This window comes from Mustela erminea, chromosome 2, assembly GCF_009829155.1.
Source record: "Mustela erminea isolate mMusErm1 chromosome 2, mMusErm1.Pri, whole genome shotgun sequence".
NCBI classification, from domain to species: domain Eukaryota; kingdom Metazoa; phylum Chordata; class Mammalia; order Carnivora; family Mustelidae; genus Mustela; species Mustela erminea.
In genome coordinates, this window is record NC_045615.1 from 84,097,066 (window position 1) to 84,115,386 (window position 18,321).

Here is an 18,321-nt window from a genome sequence, read left to right on the forward strand (position 1 = left end):
TTTAAACTCCAGAATTTCTATTTTTTAAAATTATTTTCTATTTCTCAGTTAACATTCTCTGCTCCATCACTAAAGCTTTATTTTACTCTAACTTTAATACACGTTTTCTTTAATTCCTTGAACATACTTAAAACCACTTATTTGAAGTCTTTGTTTGCTATATCCAAGAGCTGGGTCTGCTGAGAGTGAATTTCTACTGACAGCTTCCCCTATCCCAACCCCCTCAGTCACACTTTCCCGTCTAGAAAGTTCTGGTTGAAAACTGGATAATACAGATAATGCAATGCAGTTACTTTGGATTCTGTTTTGTTCTTCAGGATTATTGGCTTATCTGTTCAAGGAGGCAATTTTATCTTGCATCCATTCAAACTCGAATGTTTCCCCTACAGTATGCAGCAGCTGCCATCTGTAATCAGTTCTTATTTCTTTCCACAATTGCTTTTTTAGCTAGGCTTCTTGGAATTCTCCTGTGCCTACATACTTTAAGGATCAGTCAAGTGTGGGCAGGGGTAGGGCTCATCCTCTTCATGATTTTGTTGCTCTTGGGAGATTCCCCTGTAATTTTAAGCTGCTCTGCTTGCTTTGGGCTCTGTCCTCTGGAACTTCAAACATTAAGGCTTTAGCTTTCTGTTGCTTGAATAGCATACATTTCAGGAATGCAATCAATTATAAAAAGCAGCAAACTTAAATATATAATTCCATATAGCTCTATCTTTTAAGAGTAGTTTTCTTTCAGGTCACTGCCTACCTGTTCACTGAACCCCTCCCTCATCCTTAATATGCATACTCTGGCTGTCAGCCATGGATCTGGTCAGAGTTTATACTCAGAATTTAGGTTTCTCTCTCTGTTTTTTGTTGTTCTTGTTCTCTTGCTGCCAGTATTTCTTCTTTAAATTTTCAGCTGCTTCTCCAACCTTAAACTTTGATCTTGGCTATTTAAGTCCATAGAAAGCTGTTATTTTCTGAAGCCATAGCTATGGGGGTTGGCGAGAACATTCGGGCCAGAAATTCAAAAAATTTACCATTTGTATCTCTTTCAGGGTCTTTCTGTTTTTGGGTGTGTCCCAGGATTTTAAAGAATGTATCCACATTTATAACTGTTATCTATGGGAAATTTTACATAAGCCTTTAAGGAATCCATCATTAGAAATCTATAATTAACTTTGACAGATTAGGAAATAAGACAGAATATTTACACAGCTAGTAAGTACCACAGCTATAATTTTTAATAATTAGATCCACCTAAATCCAAAGCCTGACATTTTCTTGACACCTTCCTGAAATGTCCTTATTACACATAAAAAACAAGAGTTTCTTATGCCAATAAGTATTTCCACAAATAACACAAAATGTAGTATTAAATGCTTCTTTTCACCTATGTTTTACCAATTAATCAAACTTGATCTAGCCTCAATGTCTTTCAGTAATGATGTGTTCAGGAATGACCACAATGTTTTACTGATTCAGGAGAAAGTGAATGGAAGTAAAGTAATTTCCAAAATTATAATTTGGCTTCCTAATTTCATATTTTATATTTAGAGAACAATAAAATGATTTTAATTTGCTTTCCAGCAACCCTCTTTAACACCTAATCCAAAATAGTTTAATAATAAAATTCAGAGAACACTAAGTTAAAGGCTTCCAGTTGTCTTAGAAATAGGAAAATACCTTCTTTTGGATTTGTCCTTGAAGATCTTCCGTCAAGATAGTTAACTCTTTCACTTTGGCTACTGCAACTGTCAGATCTAACTTGCCTTGCCTACAATAGAAAGTAAATTAATAAACCCTCTCATAGGGCATAGAGAATTTAAAAAGCTAGAAAAGATATCTAAATTTGGTAAAATCGGCAATAACTCTTATGCACCTAAAAATGGATCTAAGGGGTAGATACCCAAAGGACTCCTTTATTGCTGATAAAATGCATGTGGAAGAGTAAAGAAGAAAAATATAGGTGAAGGGCATGGGTATAAAGTGGGAGTCATTAATACTTTATTTGGATAAATTATATTTCATAATCAAATGATTCATATTTCATGAGAAAGCACTTTATCATCTTAGTAAATTACCTAACAAAAATGGCACTGCTAAGTAGAATATAGTTATAACTTCCTGAATTTACAGAGTTAAAGAAGTAGCACTGATTGGCTTTTCTATCAAAATGAACCAAAGCTTCAGTGCTTTGATTTAAAATCTCCTTCAAGGTTAGAGAGAATTTCAAGATTGCAGTTACTATATGAATCCATAAATGAACCTACCATTTATAACACTTTGTATATTTTAAAAGGAAAAACTTGAGTAAGATATTCAAGTAGTAATGATAAAATTGAGTAAACTCTAAGAAAGCATAACAACCACACTGATTTGGTTTTCTTGTCTTCAGACAGGGATAACAATGTTTGTTCTACTTATCTCATGTGTTGCTGAACAAGTCAAAATACATACTGTATATTAAGGTGCACTATAAACTACAAACAAATGTAAGGCCACAGCATGATTAAGAAAAAAAAAAAAGATCAGTTAGAGACATAATCAGAATAGGGTGCAATATGGTAAACTCCAGAGTCAGGAACCTAGTTCTGTCACTGACTAGTAATGTGGCCTAATACAATTCACCTGACACAAAGTATCTCAGCTATTTTATGTCCAAAAACAGGGAGGTGGATTGGACAATCTGCAAAGACCAAAACCCTATAATAGTTGGTCTCCTGATTTCCAATTTTCCTAATGATTCTAATTCTAAATTGTCTTTAATTGTGTATTCCATTTCCACTTCGTGGCCCAACCATTGGTCCCATCATTACTTCCCAGGACTATTCCAGTGGTTTTCAAACTGAAGTCTTCACTGTGGGTCTCCTCCTTAATTCAATTTCTATATAACCTGCAAATTAAGGTTTTCTACTGGTAAAAATTCTTGTTTAATAACACTTTCTGGATTCCCTATTTCTTTGGGCACAAAATCAACATCTGCATGGCATGTAAGGCTAGCCATCATTTGGCCTCAAGGAGTCTCATCTCTTGCCAATTCCCTTCATGTTAATTATTTTTTCAGGTGTAACAAAGCACTAACTCACTGTTTCTTAAAACAGATCCTTGTCTACTTTTTGACATGTTTGGGCTAAACTTCTTGTTTTCTCATATATTCCTCAAAAATTTTCAAGACGTAGCTCAAAAGACTTCTCATCTCCAGTCTTCCCTAACTTCTCCTAGGCAATAGACCTTATAATGCCAGCCTGAATAATACATAATACTTTGTACATTAACACTGACTTCCTTGTGGAATTTGAGTTTATTAAAAATGTATATTCCATATTTAAGAACATATGCAATATAAGATCATTAAAGGCAAGAATCACATTTTAATAATTTTAAATACTCAGGAGATAGCACAGTACCTGGCATATATATGGCAGACATGTAAATATGTCACAAATCAATGAAAAAGCATAAAAGGAAAGGAGATAAACAGTAACAGGTACAATTTATATCTTGATATTTTACTTTAGATCCTGCATACCCAATTTGATATTTATGTATATTTATGTGTATACATGATATAGAAATATTTATAAAACTATATATAAACCATATAAAACTATATTATATACAAATATATATTACACATAATATAGAAATCATTAAAATTTTATATGTAATATACAAATTATATATAAATTATAAAAATATATTATAGATAATATATAAAATATATAAAAATAATATATCATAAAATATATAAAATATATATAAACATATATATAATATATAAAAATAATATATCATATATTATATACCTTGTTTCACAAGATAGAAATGAACTAAATACTTTTACTTCTGGCATGAAATACTAAAAAATATTCTAGGATAAAATTGTAAGGTCTGGGGTACCTGGGTGGCTCAGTGGGTTAAGCCTCTGCCTTTGGCACAGGTCATGATCTCAGGGTCCTGGGATTGAGCCCCACATTGCGCTCTCTGCTCAGCAGGGAGCCTGCTTCCCCCTCTCTCTGCCTACTTGCGATCTCTGTCAAATAAATGAATAAAATCTTAAAACAAAAATGTAAGGTCTGTCCTCTGGACCTCACTCCACCACCACAAAAGCCATGTAAATTGGGCCAATCACTTAACCTTTCTGAGTAGCTGTAAAATACAGATTAAGAACAATTTTCCTGCATAGCTCACAAAATTAACATAAAGTTCAAATAAATTAATGCATATTAAAGCACTTTTATGAACTTTATTGTAGTTGATACAAATGCAAACTATTATCATAATTTTGCCTTTTTAAAGGCAAATTGCATGATAGAGCTAGATTACAGCCGAGAAAGCTTTGGGATGCTTGAATTTTTAGCCTTAACTCTTGGCCAAAAAATGGAAAATAGTATTTATGATGTGCTGCTTAAAAAGTATGAATCTCACCTGGTAACCCCCAAACAGAATTTGTCTCCTGATGGTTTTCCCCTAGTACTAGGTAGACAACAAGGATGGACTATGTGAGTAGAGGGGAAAAAAAGACACATCTTGGTAACTGAATCTGGAGACAAAGCATGTCTTTGTTTAAAGACCCTAGGGATGCTTGTGGCTGAATGTCACCTATACCCTGTATGCCTGTTTATGCTTTTTTTTAACTGCATGAAATTAAAAAAAAAAAAAAAAAGCCTTATGTGAGTATGCTCTGCAGAAACTTGTCAGTCCTTCAAATATTCACACTTGTAAAACCTTTGAAGAAATCAACAAAAATAATACTAATTTTATTTTCTGAAGGATGTTTAATATCTATGTGTTTATACTATTTTATATGCAAATGTCTTAGATATATGTCTGCTTATGGACATAATTTTATAAAAGTCAAAAATAGTTTCCTTTTTGGAAAAACACATTTGCTAAAAAAGAAATAAGAATAACTAAATGCTAACAATTTTAATGTTAAAACTACACTTATATTTACTTTTTGCTCCAAAGGAATATTTTTTAAATGCATAATATTTCATTTTCAGGTTTGTCAATTTAAAATTTCTGGGATTTGATTAGCAGAGAGGAACACAGCTGCGAAGTAAGAGGACCCTAGGTTTATCTTGTCCCACAAACACAACTAGCTAACTATCAAATCATCCTAAATATCCCAGAAATTGACCTGAAGATTGACAGAAGAAACTCCACAACTAAAGGGAGAGAAGAGACCACATCAAAAAAGGTAAGAAGTGCAGAGATGAGGCTTAGGGGTGCTACAGAGGGGAAGGGGCTGTGGTCAAGGAGAAGGACAAGAGAAGGGGGAATTCACAGAGGAACATACAAGGAGAATATTTCCTCAAAGCCTTTGGCTTAGAAAATGATAAGGGCTGAATTTTGCAGGTTCTTGGAACCAGCTGGGCTTGAAGCACTGGAATTTTAAGTTTTGGTGGGCTTTACTGGGATAGAGCCTAGAGGGCACTGTGCTGCTCTTAGAGAGAAGACAGGCAAACAACTGGGAGCAGGCAGCATGGGAACAGTGATCTGCAGAATGTATGAGGCACACATTGGGGAGATTATTTGCTCTTCTCATAGTGCATCTCTTATAGGCAGCATTCACTGAGACACCTTTCTGAATTGGCTGGTGCCATTTCCCTCCCCCACTCCTCAACATAAATACAGAGCCACCTGAGGGAAGCAGCACAGCATGAATATTGGCTGCCTTAATTGCTTATACCAAACCCCAATCCCTTGAGCTCTGGTGGGACTGCCCTTCTTAGTCAAGCTTGCCTCTGTTTCAGTGTGGTGGGCCCCTACTCCAGTAGACCAGCACAGTCCCCTTCCCGCACCACATCTCCAGATCAGAGGGTTTTACAGGGCCTCAGTTCTGGTGGAGGTGATGTCAGGTCCATTTCATAGGCAGACCAGAGCACACCTCATTTAAACACTACATTCAGTCACGGACCGAATACTGCCCACAGGAGGCTAGGAGAGCCTCTGCAGATGACTGGCCTAAAGGACAGAGCAGCCAAAACACAAAAGCACAGCATACTCAGTACTCCCTGAAGTGCCAGATTTCTTCTTCATAAGGCCAGTACTTTCAGAAGCAGGAGACATAGCTGGCTTTTCTAACACATAGAAGAAGGCAGAGATTAGACAAAATGATAAAATGGAGGAATTTATCCCAAATGAAAGAAAAGTATACTATGGCCAGATTCTAAGGATAACAGATATAGGTAACATGTCTGATGAAGAATTTAAAGCAACAATAATAAGGATACTTAATAGGCTTGAGAAAAAGAGAAGACATCAGTGACACTTACCACAAGAACTGAAGAGTTAAAAAAGAATCCACCAGAGATGAAGAATACAATAAATGAGATTGGAAAAAGGAGTGATGCAATAAACATCAGGTTGGAAGACACAGAGAAGTGAACTAGTGATCTGGAAGACAACAAAATGGAAAATAATGAAGCTGAATAAAAGAGAGGAAGAATCCTGCAACATGAGAACAGATTTAGAGAACTCAGCCACTCCATCAAACGTAATGACATTCATATTATAAGAGTCTGAGAAGAAGAGGGAAAAGGTGGCAGAAAATTTATTTTAAGAAATAAAAGCAGAAAACTGCCCTAATTGAGGGAAGGAAACAGACATCCAGATACAGGAGACACAGAGAACTCTCATCAAAATCAACAAAAGCGGGCCAACACCAAGACATACTGCACTTAAATTTGCAAAATACTGTCATAGAGGAAAAAATCTTAAAAGCAAAAAACAAAAGAAGTCCTTTGCTTATAAGAGAAATGCTATAAGGCTGGCTGGAGATCTCTCAACAGAAACTTGGCAAACCATAAGGGAGTGGCATGATACATAGTCAAAGGGCTGAATGGGCAGTATCTGCAACCAAGAATACTCTATCCAGCAAGGTTACCATTCAGAATAGAAGGAGAGATAGATTTTCCCAGTCAAATAAAAACTAAAGGAATTCATGACCAATAAACCAGCCCAGCAAAAATTATCAAAGGGGACTCTTCGGACTGCAAAGGAGAGACCAAAAGTGACAAAGCCAAGAAAGGATCAGAGGAAATCACCAGAATGGTGACAAAACAAGTGATATAAAATCACAATAAATACGTATCTTTCAATAATCACTTAGAAAGGACTAAATGCTCCAATCAAAAGACAGAGGATGGCAAATGGATAAAAAAACAATACCCATCTACATGTCGCCCACAAGAGACTCATTTTAGACGTAAAGATACCTGCAGTTTGAAAATGAGGGGACAGAAAACCAATTATCATGCAAATGGATGTCAAAAGAAAGCTAGAATAGCAATACTTATATCGGATAAACTAGCCTTTAAAACAAACGTAAGGGAGCTAATTGATAGTAACACAATAATAGTAGTGGACTTTAATACCCCACTTACTTTAATGGATAGATCATCTAAACAGAAAATAAATAATGGCTTTGAATGACACAATGGATCAGATGGACTTAACAGATATTCAGAAAATTCCATCCTAAAAGAGCAGAATACACCCTCTTCTCAAGTGCACATGGAATAATCTCTCCCCAGTAGATCACATATTAGGTCACAAAACAGGTCTGAACAAATACTTGACTGAAATATTTGAAAATTATTTGAAGAACTGAAATAATACCACGTAACTTTTCTGACCACAACACTATGAAATGAGAAAGCAAACACAAGAAAAAATCTGGAAGGACCACATACATGGAAATTAAACAACATGCTAGTAAACAATGAATGTGCCAACCAGAAAATCACAGGAAAAATAAAAAAAAATACATGGAAACAAATGAAAATGGAAATGCAATGGTCCAAAACTTTGGGATGAACTAAATGCAGTCCTAAGAGGGAAGTATGTAGCAGTACAGGCCTACCTCAAGAAACAAGAAAAATCTCAAATAAACAACCTAATCTTGTATCTAAAGGAGGTAGAAAAAGAACAAATGAAGCCTAAAGTCAGCAGAAGAAAGTAATTAAGATTAAAGCAGAAATACGTGACATAGAAACTGAAAAAACTATAAAATAGATCAACAAACCCAGGAGCTGGATCTTTGAAAAAAATGAATAAATTGATGAACTTCTAGCCAGACTTACCAAAAGAAAAGAGAACCCAAATAAATGAAATCACAAACGAGAGAGGAGAGTTAACTACCAACACCACAGAAATCCAAACAATTGTAAAAGAATATTATAAAAAGGTATATGCCAACAAATTGGACAATGGATTAATTCCTAGAAACATACAAACTACCAAAAAATGAAACAGGAAGAAATAGAAAACTTGAGCAGATTGATAACCAGAAAGGTAATTCAATTAGTAATCAAAACTCCAACAAATAAAAGCCCAGGACCAGATAGCTTCACAGGGTAATTCTACCAAACATTTAAAGAAGAATTAATACTTCCGAAATTGTTCCAAGAAATAGAAAAGGAAGGAAACCTTCCAAACTCATTCTATGAGGCCAGCATTATCCTGCTACCAAACCCAGAAAAAGACTCCACTGAAAGAAAGAACTATAGGCCAATATCCCTGATGAACATGGATGCAAGAATTCTCAGTAAAATACTAGCAAACTGAATCTGACAATACATTTAAAAAAATCATTCATCATGATCAAGTGGGATTTACTCCTGTATGGCAAGAATTGTTCAATATTTGCAGTATCAATCAATGTTATATATCACATCAACAAGATAAAGGATAAGAGCCACATGATCCTTTCGATAGATTCAGAAAAAAACATTTGGCAATGGACAATATCCATTCATGATAAAAACTCTCAACAAAATAGGTTTAGAGAGAAAATAGCTCTACATAATAAAGGCCATCTATGAAAAACCCAAAGCTATTACAATCCTCAATGGGGAAAAACTAAGAGCTTTTCCTCAATGGTTAGGAACAAGACAGAAATCAAAATGTCTTAATTATCAATTTGTAATTTTTTAGATTAAACATCAAATATAGTGTGAGTCTATTTTAAGGAAAATTTTTATAAATTTCTTTTGTAGCCTCCTATCAACAGAGTTCTAGAAATGTTTATAATTCTTTCATATAAGGAAAAATGTTAAGGTTCTGAAAGAAATAAAACCCAGTTTTTACTGATTTGATACATATTCTAAGTTTTTATTTTTTTGTTTCAAGTTTTTTATTTAAAATCAGTTAATATATAGTATAATATTACTTTCAGTAAGTAGTAGAATTTAGTGATTTATCACTTATTCATCATACCCAGTGGTCATCACAAATGCCCACCTCCTCTCTAACAATTCTTAGTTTGTTCTCTATGATTAAGAATCTGTTTTATCTGCTTTTTCTCTTTTTTTTTCTTCCCTATGTTCATCTGTTTTGTTTTTTAAACTCCACATGAGTGAAATCATATGGTATTTTTCTTTGACTTATTTCACCTAGCATAATACATTCTAGTTCCATTCACATCATTGCAAATGAAAAGAGTTTCATTCTTTTTCTGAATGGCTGAATAATAGTCTAGTCTCTGTGTGAGTGTGTGTGTGTGTGTAGGTGTGTGTGTGTGTGTGTGTGTGTGTGTATAACACAACTTACCTATTCATTAGTTGATGGACTCTTTGGGCTCTTTCTATAATTCAGCTACTGCTGAATATTCTAAATATATATATTTTTTATTTTAAACATTTTATTTATTTATTTGATAGAGAGTAAGCACAGAGGAGAGGGAGAAGGAGACTCCCCACTGAGCAGAGAACTTGATGCAGGGCTTGATCCCAGGACCCCGAGATCATGACCTGAGCTGAAGGCAAAAGCTTAACTGAGTCTATCCAGGCACCCCAAATATTCTAAATTTTTAAATGTAAAAGAAAAATGCACACATCAAGTACTTTAGTAAGTACTTCTGAAATTATCTAGTATAAATAAACCAATCATTTATGCTTAAAAACTTCCAAAAATCCCCAAACATAATTTTAGACAAAGTTCTGAATTTTTAAGATCACTGCTGTTTTTAGGAAACTGAAATAATAATAATAAGTTCTTGCATTTTATTTTTTATTTATTATTTATTTATTTTTGGAAAAGTATTATCTTAATTTTCTCTCCTTTCAATCTTTGTAGTGTAATGATTAAACCTATTCAAAAGACAGAAGCTTGCTGAGAAACTCTAAAAACAATGGATAATAATTCATGTACTGAGCTATTAAAATTTTAAGAGGTTCCACAGTCTAAACATAGTTCATTTGTATAAAATTTTTATCTAATTTAGTTCAAAATTATATATACTTTAGTTCAAAATGCTGAATTCTATATTAGAATATAATTTTCTATCATACTGGTAGTTCTCTATATTTTCTGTATATGAGAGTGAGCTTTTTGCAACCATATGTGCATAGTCTCTGAGTCTTATTTCAGAATACTGGGGGGAGGGGAAGGAAGGGTAGTACCTGGCATCTCTCTTTTTCAGAATCACTATAGGTGATTCTACAGCTACTGTCTTAGATTTTACACAATAACTCATAATCAAATGTTTATCTTTGCAAAAATATTGTAAACAATGATTACAAATATAGAGTGTTACAACTTTAAATACCACTGATAATCTGGAGAACACATTAATTTTCTGTTATTATATAAGCTTATGCAATGGACGTGTTCAAAAGTTTTTACCACACACCTGTCATGTATCATACACAAAAGATGTTTTGCTAGGTAGTACAGAGCACGCAAAGATAGGTGAGATACAGTAATCTTTATTTTATTTTATTTTAAATTTTATTTATTTTTTGAAAGAGAGAGAGACAGCGAGAGAGGGAGCACAAGCAGGGGGAGTGGGAGAGGGAGAAGCAGGCTTCCCGCCAAGCAGGGAGCCTGATGCATGGCTGGATCCCAGGACTCTGGGATCATGACCTGCACCCAAGGCAGCCACTTAAGGACTGAACCACCCAGGCACCCTATAGTTATCTTTAGAAGGGCCATAAAGCACACTTCTTCAGGCACTACCCAAGATAAAAAGAAAGTATTGTGATTCAGAATAGGTAGTATATTTGCATTTAGCTCAGAGAATATTGAAGCAGGAGGTATTTAAAATGAGAATTGGCTGAGAAATGGTGAATTTCACAAGCAGAGAAAAAGAGAAGCTTCAGGAAGGAACAAGTACTAGCATGAAGGTTGGAAAGTGAAGGACTTGCTTAGAGAAGATGGGAAATAAGACTGGAAAGGTGATGAGAGGTTACAATGTGGGTCAATTAACAAGTTAAGTGATCTGTATTACTTTAAATGCAAGGACTTGCTCAAAAAATGGAATCAGAGCTGTACTTTTAGAATTTAAATCTGGCATTTGTATGTCAAAAACTAATGATGTACTACATGCTGGCTAACTGAATATAATATAAATAAATAAAGTAAATAAATCTGGCATTTATGAAAAAGGTTGGACTAGAATGATTGTTCTGTCTCCTCCTTTAACTAATAGATCATAATAAATGAACTAGAGGCAGGAAAGATCTAGAGTGATGACGACAATAAGTAAGCAGTTCCACTGGGTAAGATGGCATAGATTTTACCAGGATAGAATCTAAGAGATTCCATCCATTCATTCTTTGAACAAATATTTATTGAATGCTTGTAACGTGCCAGACACTGTGAATACAGTCAGGACACGTTTAGCTTCAAGTATTGATGACTCATTCAGTTTTCTTTTTTAAACTGTATTTCTGGAGCCCTAGATTTATTTCATTAAGCACGTAATGTAAACTGTACTAAGTACTATTGTCAGCACTGGTGATGCAGTAGTAAGCAAGGGAGACAAAGCCCTTGTCCTCATTACGTTTACACTGTAGTAGAGGGAGAAAGACAATATATATGTAAAAAAATAAATGAAGTAATTTCAGAGTGTGATAATGCTATGAAGCACAAGGTATAGAACAAAGAAAGAAAGACATGGATCATCAGGAAGAGCCTGCCTTAGCAAGGATATTTGAGCTAAGGTCTAAAGGACAATGGGGTAAACTTAGGGAAATCTAGGGAAAGTTGTAAGGCAGAGAGAATTAACAATAAATGCAAATAGTAAAAGAAAGGTACTTCGAGAAATTACAATTAGCTAGGATGTATTACAGAAAAAAAAGTAGAAATTAGAGAGGAAGGCAGAGAGGTCCTATCATATAAGTACCTTTGGACACAGTAAGAAATTTGCGATTTGTTCCAATTGCAATGAAAATCCACTGAGTGTTAAAACAGGTGAGTGATGTGATTTGTTTTATGTTTTGAGGAGACTACTTGGGCTGGTGTATAGTGAATGATTTACAGTGGATATCAGAATGAAAGCAGAGAGATCAGATAGAAGACATAAAAGCAAGAGATAGTGATGGCTTGGGATAGAGGCATCTATTGGATGCCTAATGACTGGATTTGTGATTATCCGGAAATAGAGCCAAAAAGATTTGAATGGGGGGGTGTGGTAAAGCAAAAGAGAAGTATCAAGCAAAATTCCTAGGTTTGATGACAGTATTAATTACAAGATAGGGAAGATATGCACTCCTTACCTCAATCATAGCAGTTCTACTTATATCATTTTTATATATTGGGATTATGTGTATAAGATTTTTGAAAGGGTTCTGCTGCTAAAAAAAAAAAAAAGTTTGAAAATCTTTGCTCTACCAATTCAAGTACTGAGCTCCACAAAGTGATCACTGCCAGAGGCAAATATCGGGGAAACAGTATTACTGAGATTAAATTTTAAGTTGGGTAGGATAAATGTGATCATATAATATGCTAGAAATTTAAGAAATGTTTACTTTCAGTTGGTAGACTAAAGAAGCAGAAAAATCATCAAAAAGAATGGAAATTTTGTTTTCAGGCAAACAAGGTAAAAGTAACTTGTGGAAAAGATTAGAGAGGTGGGACTAAATCTAAGTTGAAAGAAATTCCAATGAGTGACTACAGTACATACAGATTCTTCTTCTAAGCAATTTCAAAAAGGGGAAAGAAAATACAGTAATCTGAAGAAAATCAGGTGACATCTGGATCACATCACATCAGGTGATATACTGGAGGTCTTGGGAGAACCCCACAAAAGAGAGACTAAGAGGGACTACTTTATATATGTCTTACAAAAGCCTACTTACATAGGTTGGATATCAAAGTAGAATGGAGGAGAGCATAGATAGTAAAAGTACAGTACATTGCAAAACTGCAGAGAAGCTCATTTTATTTCTATTTCAAAGATGAGGAAACTGGAGCTCAATCAGTTAAGCATCCTGCCCAAGTCAATAGAAAATAAAAAATAAGAATACAAATATAGAGCTGTTTGACTTCAAAGCCTATGCTCTTTAAACTTCACACCACTCAGAAGAACATACTTAGTTTAGGTGTGCAAATGTGGAGTATTAGCAAAATATAAAATACCAGTAAGATACATAATTTGAAGTAAAACAGTAATCCCCTATTAGAGGTAAAAGTTCCAAACAATTAAGTTATGAATTTATTTCTACTCTTGACCAGTATATTCTAGAAGTAAGTCTAATATTCTTTATGCCCTCTAAAGAAGGAAAGGAAAAGAAAAACATTTTTGAGAAGGGGGTGACTGTAAGTAACCCCTACCTTTTTTTAAAAGGGGTTGCGGCATGGGCAGAAGGAGAAAACAGGCTTAAGGACGTATTACACCCAGAGCAGAGCCCAACTTGGGTCTTGACCTCACAACTTTGAGATCATGACCTGAGCCAAAACTGAGATGGATGGTTAACTGACTGAGTCACCCAGGTGCCACTGTAAGTAACTTGTCCTCATAAAGTTTACACTGAAGTAGTAAATAACATTGAAATGAAACAGTATGATGGGATAGGAAAATGCCAACAAAGCCCTTTTCTTATCTTAATACATGTTTTCTATGCTCAGAAAACTAGCTGCCAACACATAAGCAACTGTGGCAATTCTTATGACAAGCACACCTGCACAGGGCCATCTCTCATGAGGGATAGTTTCCAAAAAACACTATGAATCAAAAGTGGTGATCCATGAATTCCAGATCTCCAGAGCATTTTTATAATAGAAGACACAATATTATTCAAATTTGGACATGAAACATCTGAGAAAAATCTTTTATCTCAGCTAAAATAAAACTATTACATGGCAAAGGTATATACGTATATTTCTAAAATATATAAAAAATTATTGGCACATTTTTGAAGAAAAAAGTATGCATCCATAAAAAAATTAACGAACACAATGAATATACATAGTGATTTATGTAACTTAAACTTTGTTGCACTAAGCATAATAAGATTATACCAAAAATTACATTCCTATCACATCAGCTCTTACACTCTTCAATAAAACTGTTGTTATAAAGCATTTTATGATCACATTTTAAAAATTTCCTGGATTTTATGTCATATTTAAATAGAACACTAAACATAAAAAATACACAAATGTGTCTATCATGCATTTAAACCTAGAGATGATTAGTAATAAAGACAGATTTAAAAGTCAATATAAGTTAAAGCCTGGATCCATAATGGGAAATATTGAAAAATTTCTTAGTTTATCCACAAGGCTACTATTAGTTATATTAGAAATTATTTTTTTCAGGTGTGCATTAGGAAAACTACTAAGCGGACATATGTTTCTCCACAACTGAAGAATTTAACATATAATTTTCTAAATAATTACAGTCCAAGGAAAGAGTTGTGCCCCAAAAGACTAAGGGTGAAGTACACCAATGAAAAACCCACATAAATTTAGTTATGCCCCTCCAATGAGAAGCAATTTAACTATTTAACTGACTTAATGACTCAAAAAATGTTTTTTGAGCACTTGTCACTTGTCACATGTCTAGCACTGTGTTAGATGATGGCAAGATAAAAATGGCTAAATAAGGAACTTATAAACTAGCAAAGATCAATTTGTAAAGAATTATATACACTAAAGTGTTAAAAATGCTCTGACAGATGTATGAGCAGTCTACAGCTGAAGCACAAAGGTAGGCATGCTTGGTTCCTATGCAAGGAAGAAGAAACCATAAAGATTTAGAAAAAGATTTCTAGAAAATGTGACACTTGAGCTGAACCTTGAAAGTTGAGACATTTATCAGCAAAGGGCACTTTAGGCAGACTGACAATGTGAACAAAAGTAGGGAATTATGAAATAGCATGACTTGTTTGGGAAACCAAAAGTAGTTCAGGAAATTAAAGTGAGGACTGACAAAATACAGAGTTAAGTTCCCAAGGGTCAAGTCACATAAGGCTTTAATGTCATTTAGAGTAATCTGAATTAAATCCTACAGGCATTTAGTAGCCATCAAAGAAGACAGACATGATTTGACTTTATTTTAGAAAGATAATTTTGAGGACTATGAAAAAAGAAAGTGGGGAGGGCTAAGTTAATTTGGAGGTTACTACAGCATTGATGGACTGAGCAAAATAGTAACAATATAGTGATAAAAAAGTGGAGGACCTGAGAGACATTTAAAGGGTAGAGCTGGAAAAGCAAAGGATTTTGGATGCTTCCTGGTTTTCTGAAGCAGGAACTGGATGGTGGTAAGAAGCTCAGTTTAGTATCTTTGACCTATGTGAGTGAAAATAACAAAAAGAACCTCAAGCTAGAAAAACTGAATGGGATCTCATCTTTGGAAATTGTTGAATCCACAAAAGATGTGTGAAATGAGTCCGATTACAACAATTTTGAGGCTATATCATACAGAAACTTATTAAGGACTGTTTCTACACTGAGCACACATGTATATGTTTAAGTTTTCAATAAATATAAAATGAGGTGATTGACAAGTTACAGATTCTTTATATGAAGATAATATCTGTACCTGCTAATGAGATCATTCCTTAGTGGCTAAAATTTTTTAAAATAAATATTCTGACGATGCCAATCTGATGAAAGGTTAATAAGGATCTCTATGCAAGTGCTTTAGTCAGTCTTTACAGTTATGCCTTTTACAAGTTATTCTTGAGGGGTGACTGGGTGGCTCACTTGGTTAAACAGCTGGCCCTTGATTTCAGGTCAGGTCACGATCTCAGGGTCCTGGGATAGAGCCCAGCATCAGGCTCCACACTCAGTGGAAAGTCTGCTTCTCTCTTTCTCCTGCTCTGCTCTCTCTGCTCTTATCCTGCTCATGGCCTACTCGGTTGACCCTCTGATTCCTGCTTAGAATCTTGCTCAGGTAATGATCTCAGGATTGTGAGGTTGAGCAGCACATTGGGCTCTGCCCTCAGTGCAGAGTCAGCTTGAGATTTTTTCCACCTCCCTCTCGCCCCTGCACTTCCCGCAGCTCATGCTCACTTGCTCTCTAAAATTAAAAAAAAAAAAAAGGCAGATATACAATGTGATCACATGATTTGAAAAATAATCATTTCCATAAGTTAGCTAAATATGCATTATAAACAAAATATATGACCAAAAAAAAGGACTGAAAGAGAAATAGCATAAAATCTCATCTTAAAGTGAATAAATGCTGAGTATATCCACAAGAAAAGAGTAAAAATCTGGTGTGATGAATTGAGAGAAGTCTCAGAGAAGGCAGATTTTAACCAGATTTTGAAAGTTGTAAGTTTTCTGAGAAACGAAATAATGATCAAAGGCCAAAGGAAGAAACCAACATTTTTCCATGAGAAACAGTAAAATGACTACTTTGAGCAGTTTGTACATAACTGGAAGGTTGGGGGTGGGGGCTGGTGAATGAAGGTTCTTAGAAACTAGGTTAGAGAGTTTTATCTATGACAGAGCCTCACCAGACACTACTGAGAAGGAAATGATAAAAGCTTCCATTTTAAGTTCCTATGATTCTATTTTTTTTTTTTTGCACTATAAAATCAGATAGCAAATGAAACTAATTGTTTTCAGTATAAGTAGAAACTTAAACAAATCTAGCATTTAAAGAGTTTTCAATTTATTTAGTCTTGGCATAGTTTTAGGGGCATCTCAAAAACCCAAGTTCTGGTAATGTCAATATGCCCCATCATTCAGAATCTGTCAAGCTTGAAAGCAACACCCTCTACTCTAAAAGAAGCATCTGCTTATCCTTATGTTTCCAAATCTGTGGCAGGAAAAGCAAGCATAGTTTTATGTATACAACCATGAACTGCTTAATGCTAAGCTACGGAATATTGTCAGTAAATATTATGGCAAAATTGCTCACGGACAATTAAACACTTAAAAACTTTTAGGCTTTAGAAAATCACAACTACCTTTACTGATTATCTAATCTTAATTTAAAATCTTTAGGCGCAAATGTCCAAAAACCAAATGAAACTTCCATGCAGATGTCAAAAGTCAATGTAAGCACTCATGATCCTTTAATAATTAACTCTCATTCTGGACTTTCTTACTTCTGTGAATACTGTCAGAAAGTCAGGTTTAGAAACTCACCAGATTAGCAATTATAAGATCAGAATTCCAATTCCATGAATTTGTTGTGCAACCCTAGATAAGACAATTCCTGAACCTTTGGTTCAGTTTTGTTTCTTCCATAAAACTGGAAGTTAAACTAAGATGATCATTAAGATAGCTTTAGCAATAAAATTCTGAAATTGTTCCCCTGTTCTTTAGTCCTATATTACCAAGTTCCACCCATTTTTCCTATATGGAATCTTTTACATGCATTTTAAGCTTCTATTATCATATGACCGCAAGTCTTTATGAATCAATTTCCTTATTCATCTTCCTTCCAGAATCTCCATACCCTGGTTCATCCTATGTACACTGTAAGTCACATTCTTTTTTCTTCTACTCTTTCTTAACATTGAGCGTAGAGTGGAGCTAATCACACTACTCTTTCCATGACCCATTTCACTATTAGCTGTGAAAAACAGCTCTCATTTGTTTCTTTTATTTTTCTGTTGATTCCCAATCCCTCTCTCATTCCTCACTTCGTAGGTTCACATGAAAATGCAATATATTCTTGGACATACACATATACTGGTAAAATGTATATTGTTATTTGCATGCATATAAAAAATATTTTATTTATTTGACAAAGAGAGAAAGAGCATAAACAAGGGGGACAGCAGAGGGAGAGGGAGAAGCAGGCTCCCTGCTGGGCAGGGAGCCCAATTTGGGCTCAATCCCAGGAGACACTTAACCGACTCAGCCACCCAGGTGCCCCTACATGCATGTGTTTTTATGTTATAGATCAATATCCCTTTTTATTTTAATAAAGCCTTATTTTTTAGATCTGTGTTGCCAAAACTATACCTTTACATGTAAATATATGTTTCTAAATGATGCACAGTATTCCACAGGATGCAAACACTACATTTTACCTATCCATTTCCTCAGTGACACACACTTAGGCTGCTTCCAATGCCCCACTTCTACGAATACAGACAATCATTAACTTGAAGTTAGGGTAGATCAGTCCTAGTAATT

General features: G+C 34.7%; 1 protein-coding gene across 6 annotated transcripts in view; it reads right to left on the reverse strand.

Moving 5' to 3' along the window:
* The window catches only part of SCLT1 (sodium channel and clathrin linker 1), a 179,570-nt gene that overhangs the window by 94,676 nt on the left and 66,573 nt on the right, over window positions 1-18,321 (reverse strand). For all 6 annotated transcript variants that reach the window (XM_032333406.1, XM_032333409.1, XM_032333407.1 and 3 more), the window contains one exon: window positions 1,669-1,759. In XM_032333406.1, the coding sequence (XP_032189297.1) occupies window positions 1,669-1,759 (91 nt within the window). The remainder of the gene's footprint in view (window positions 1-1,668; window positions 1,760-18,321) is intronic.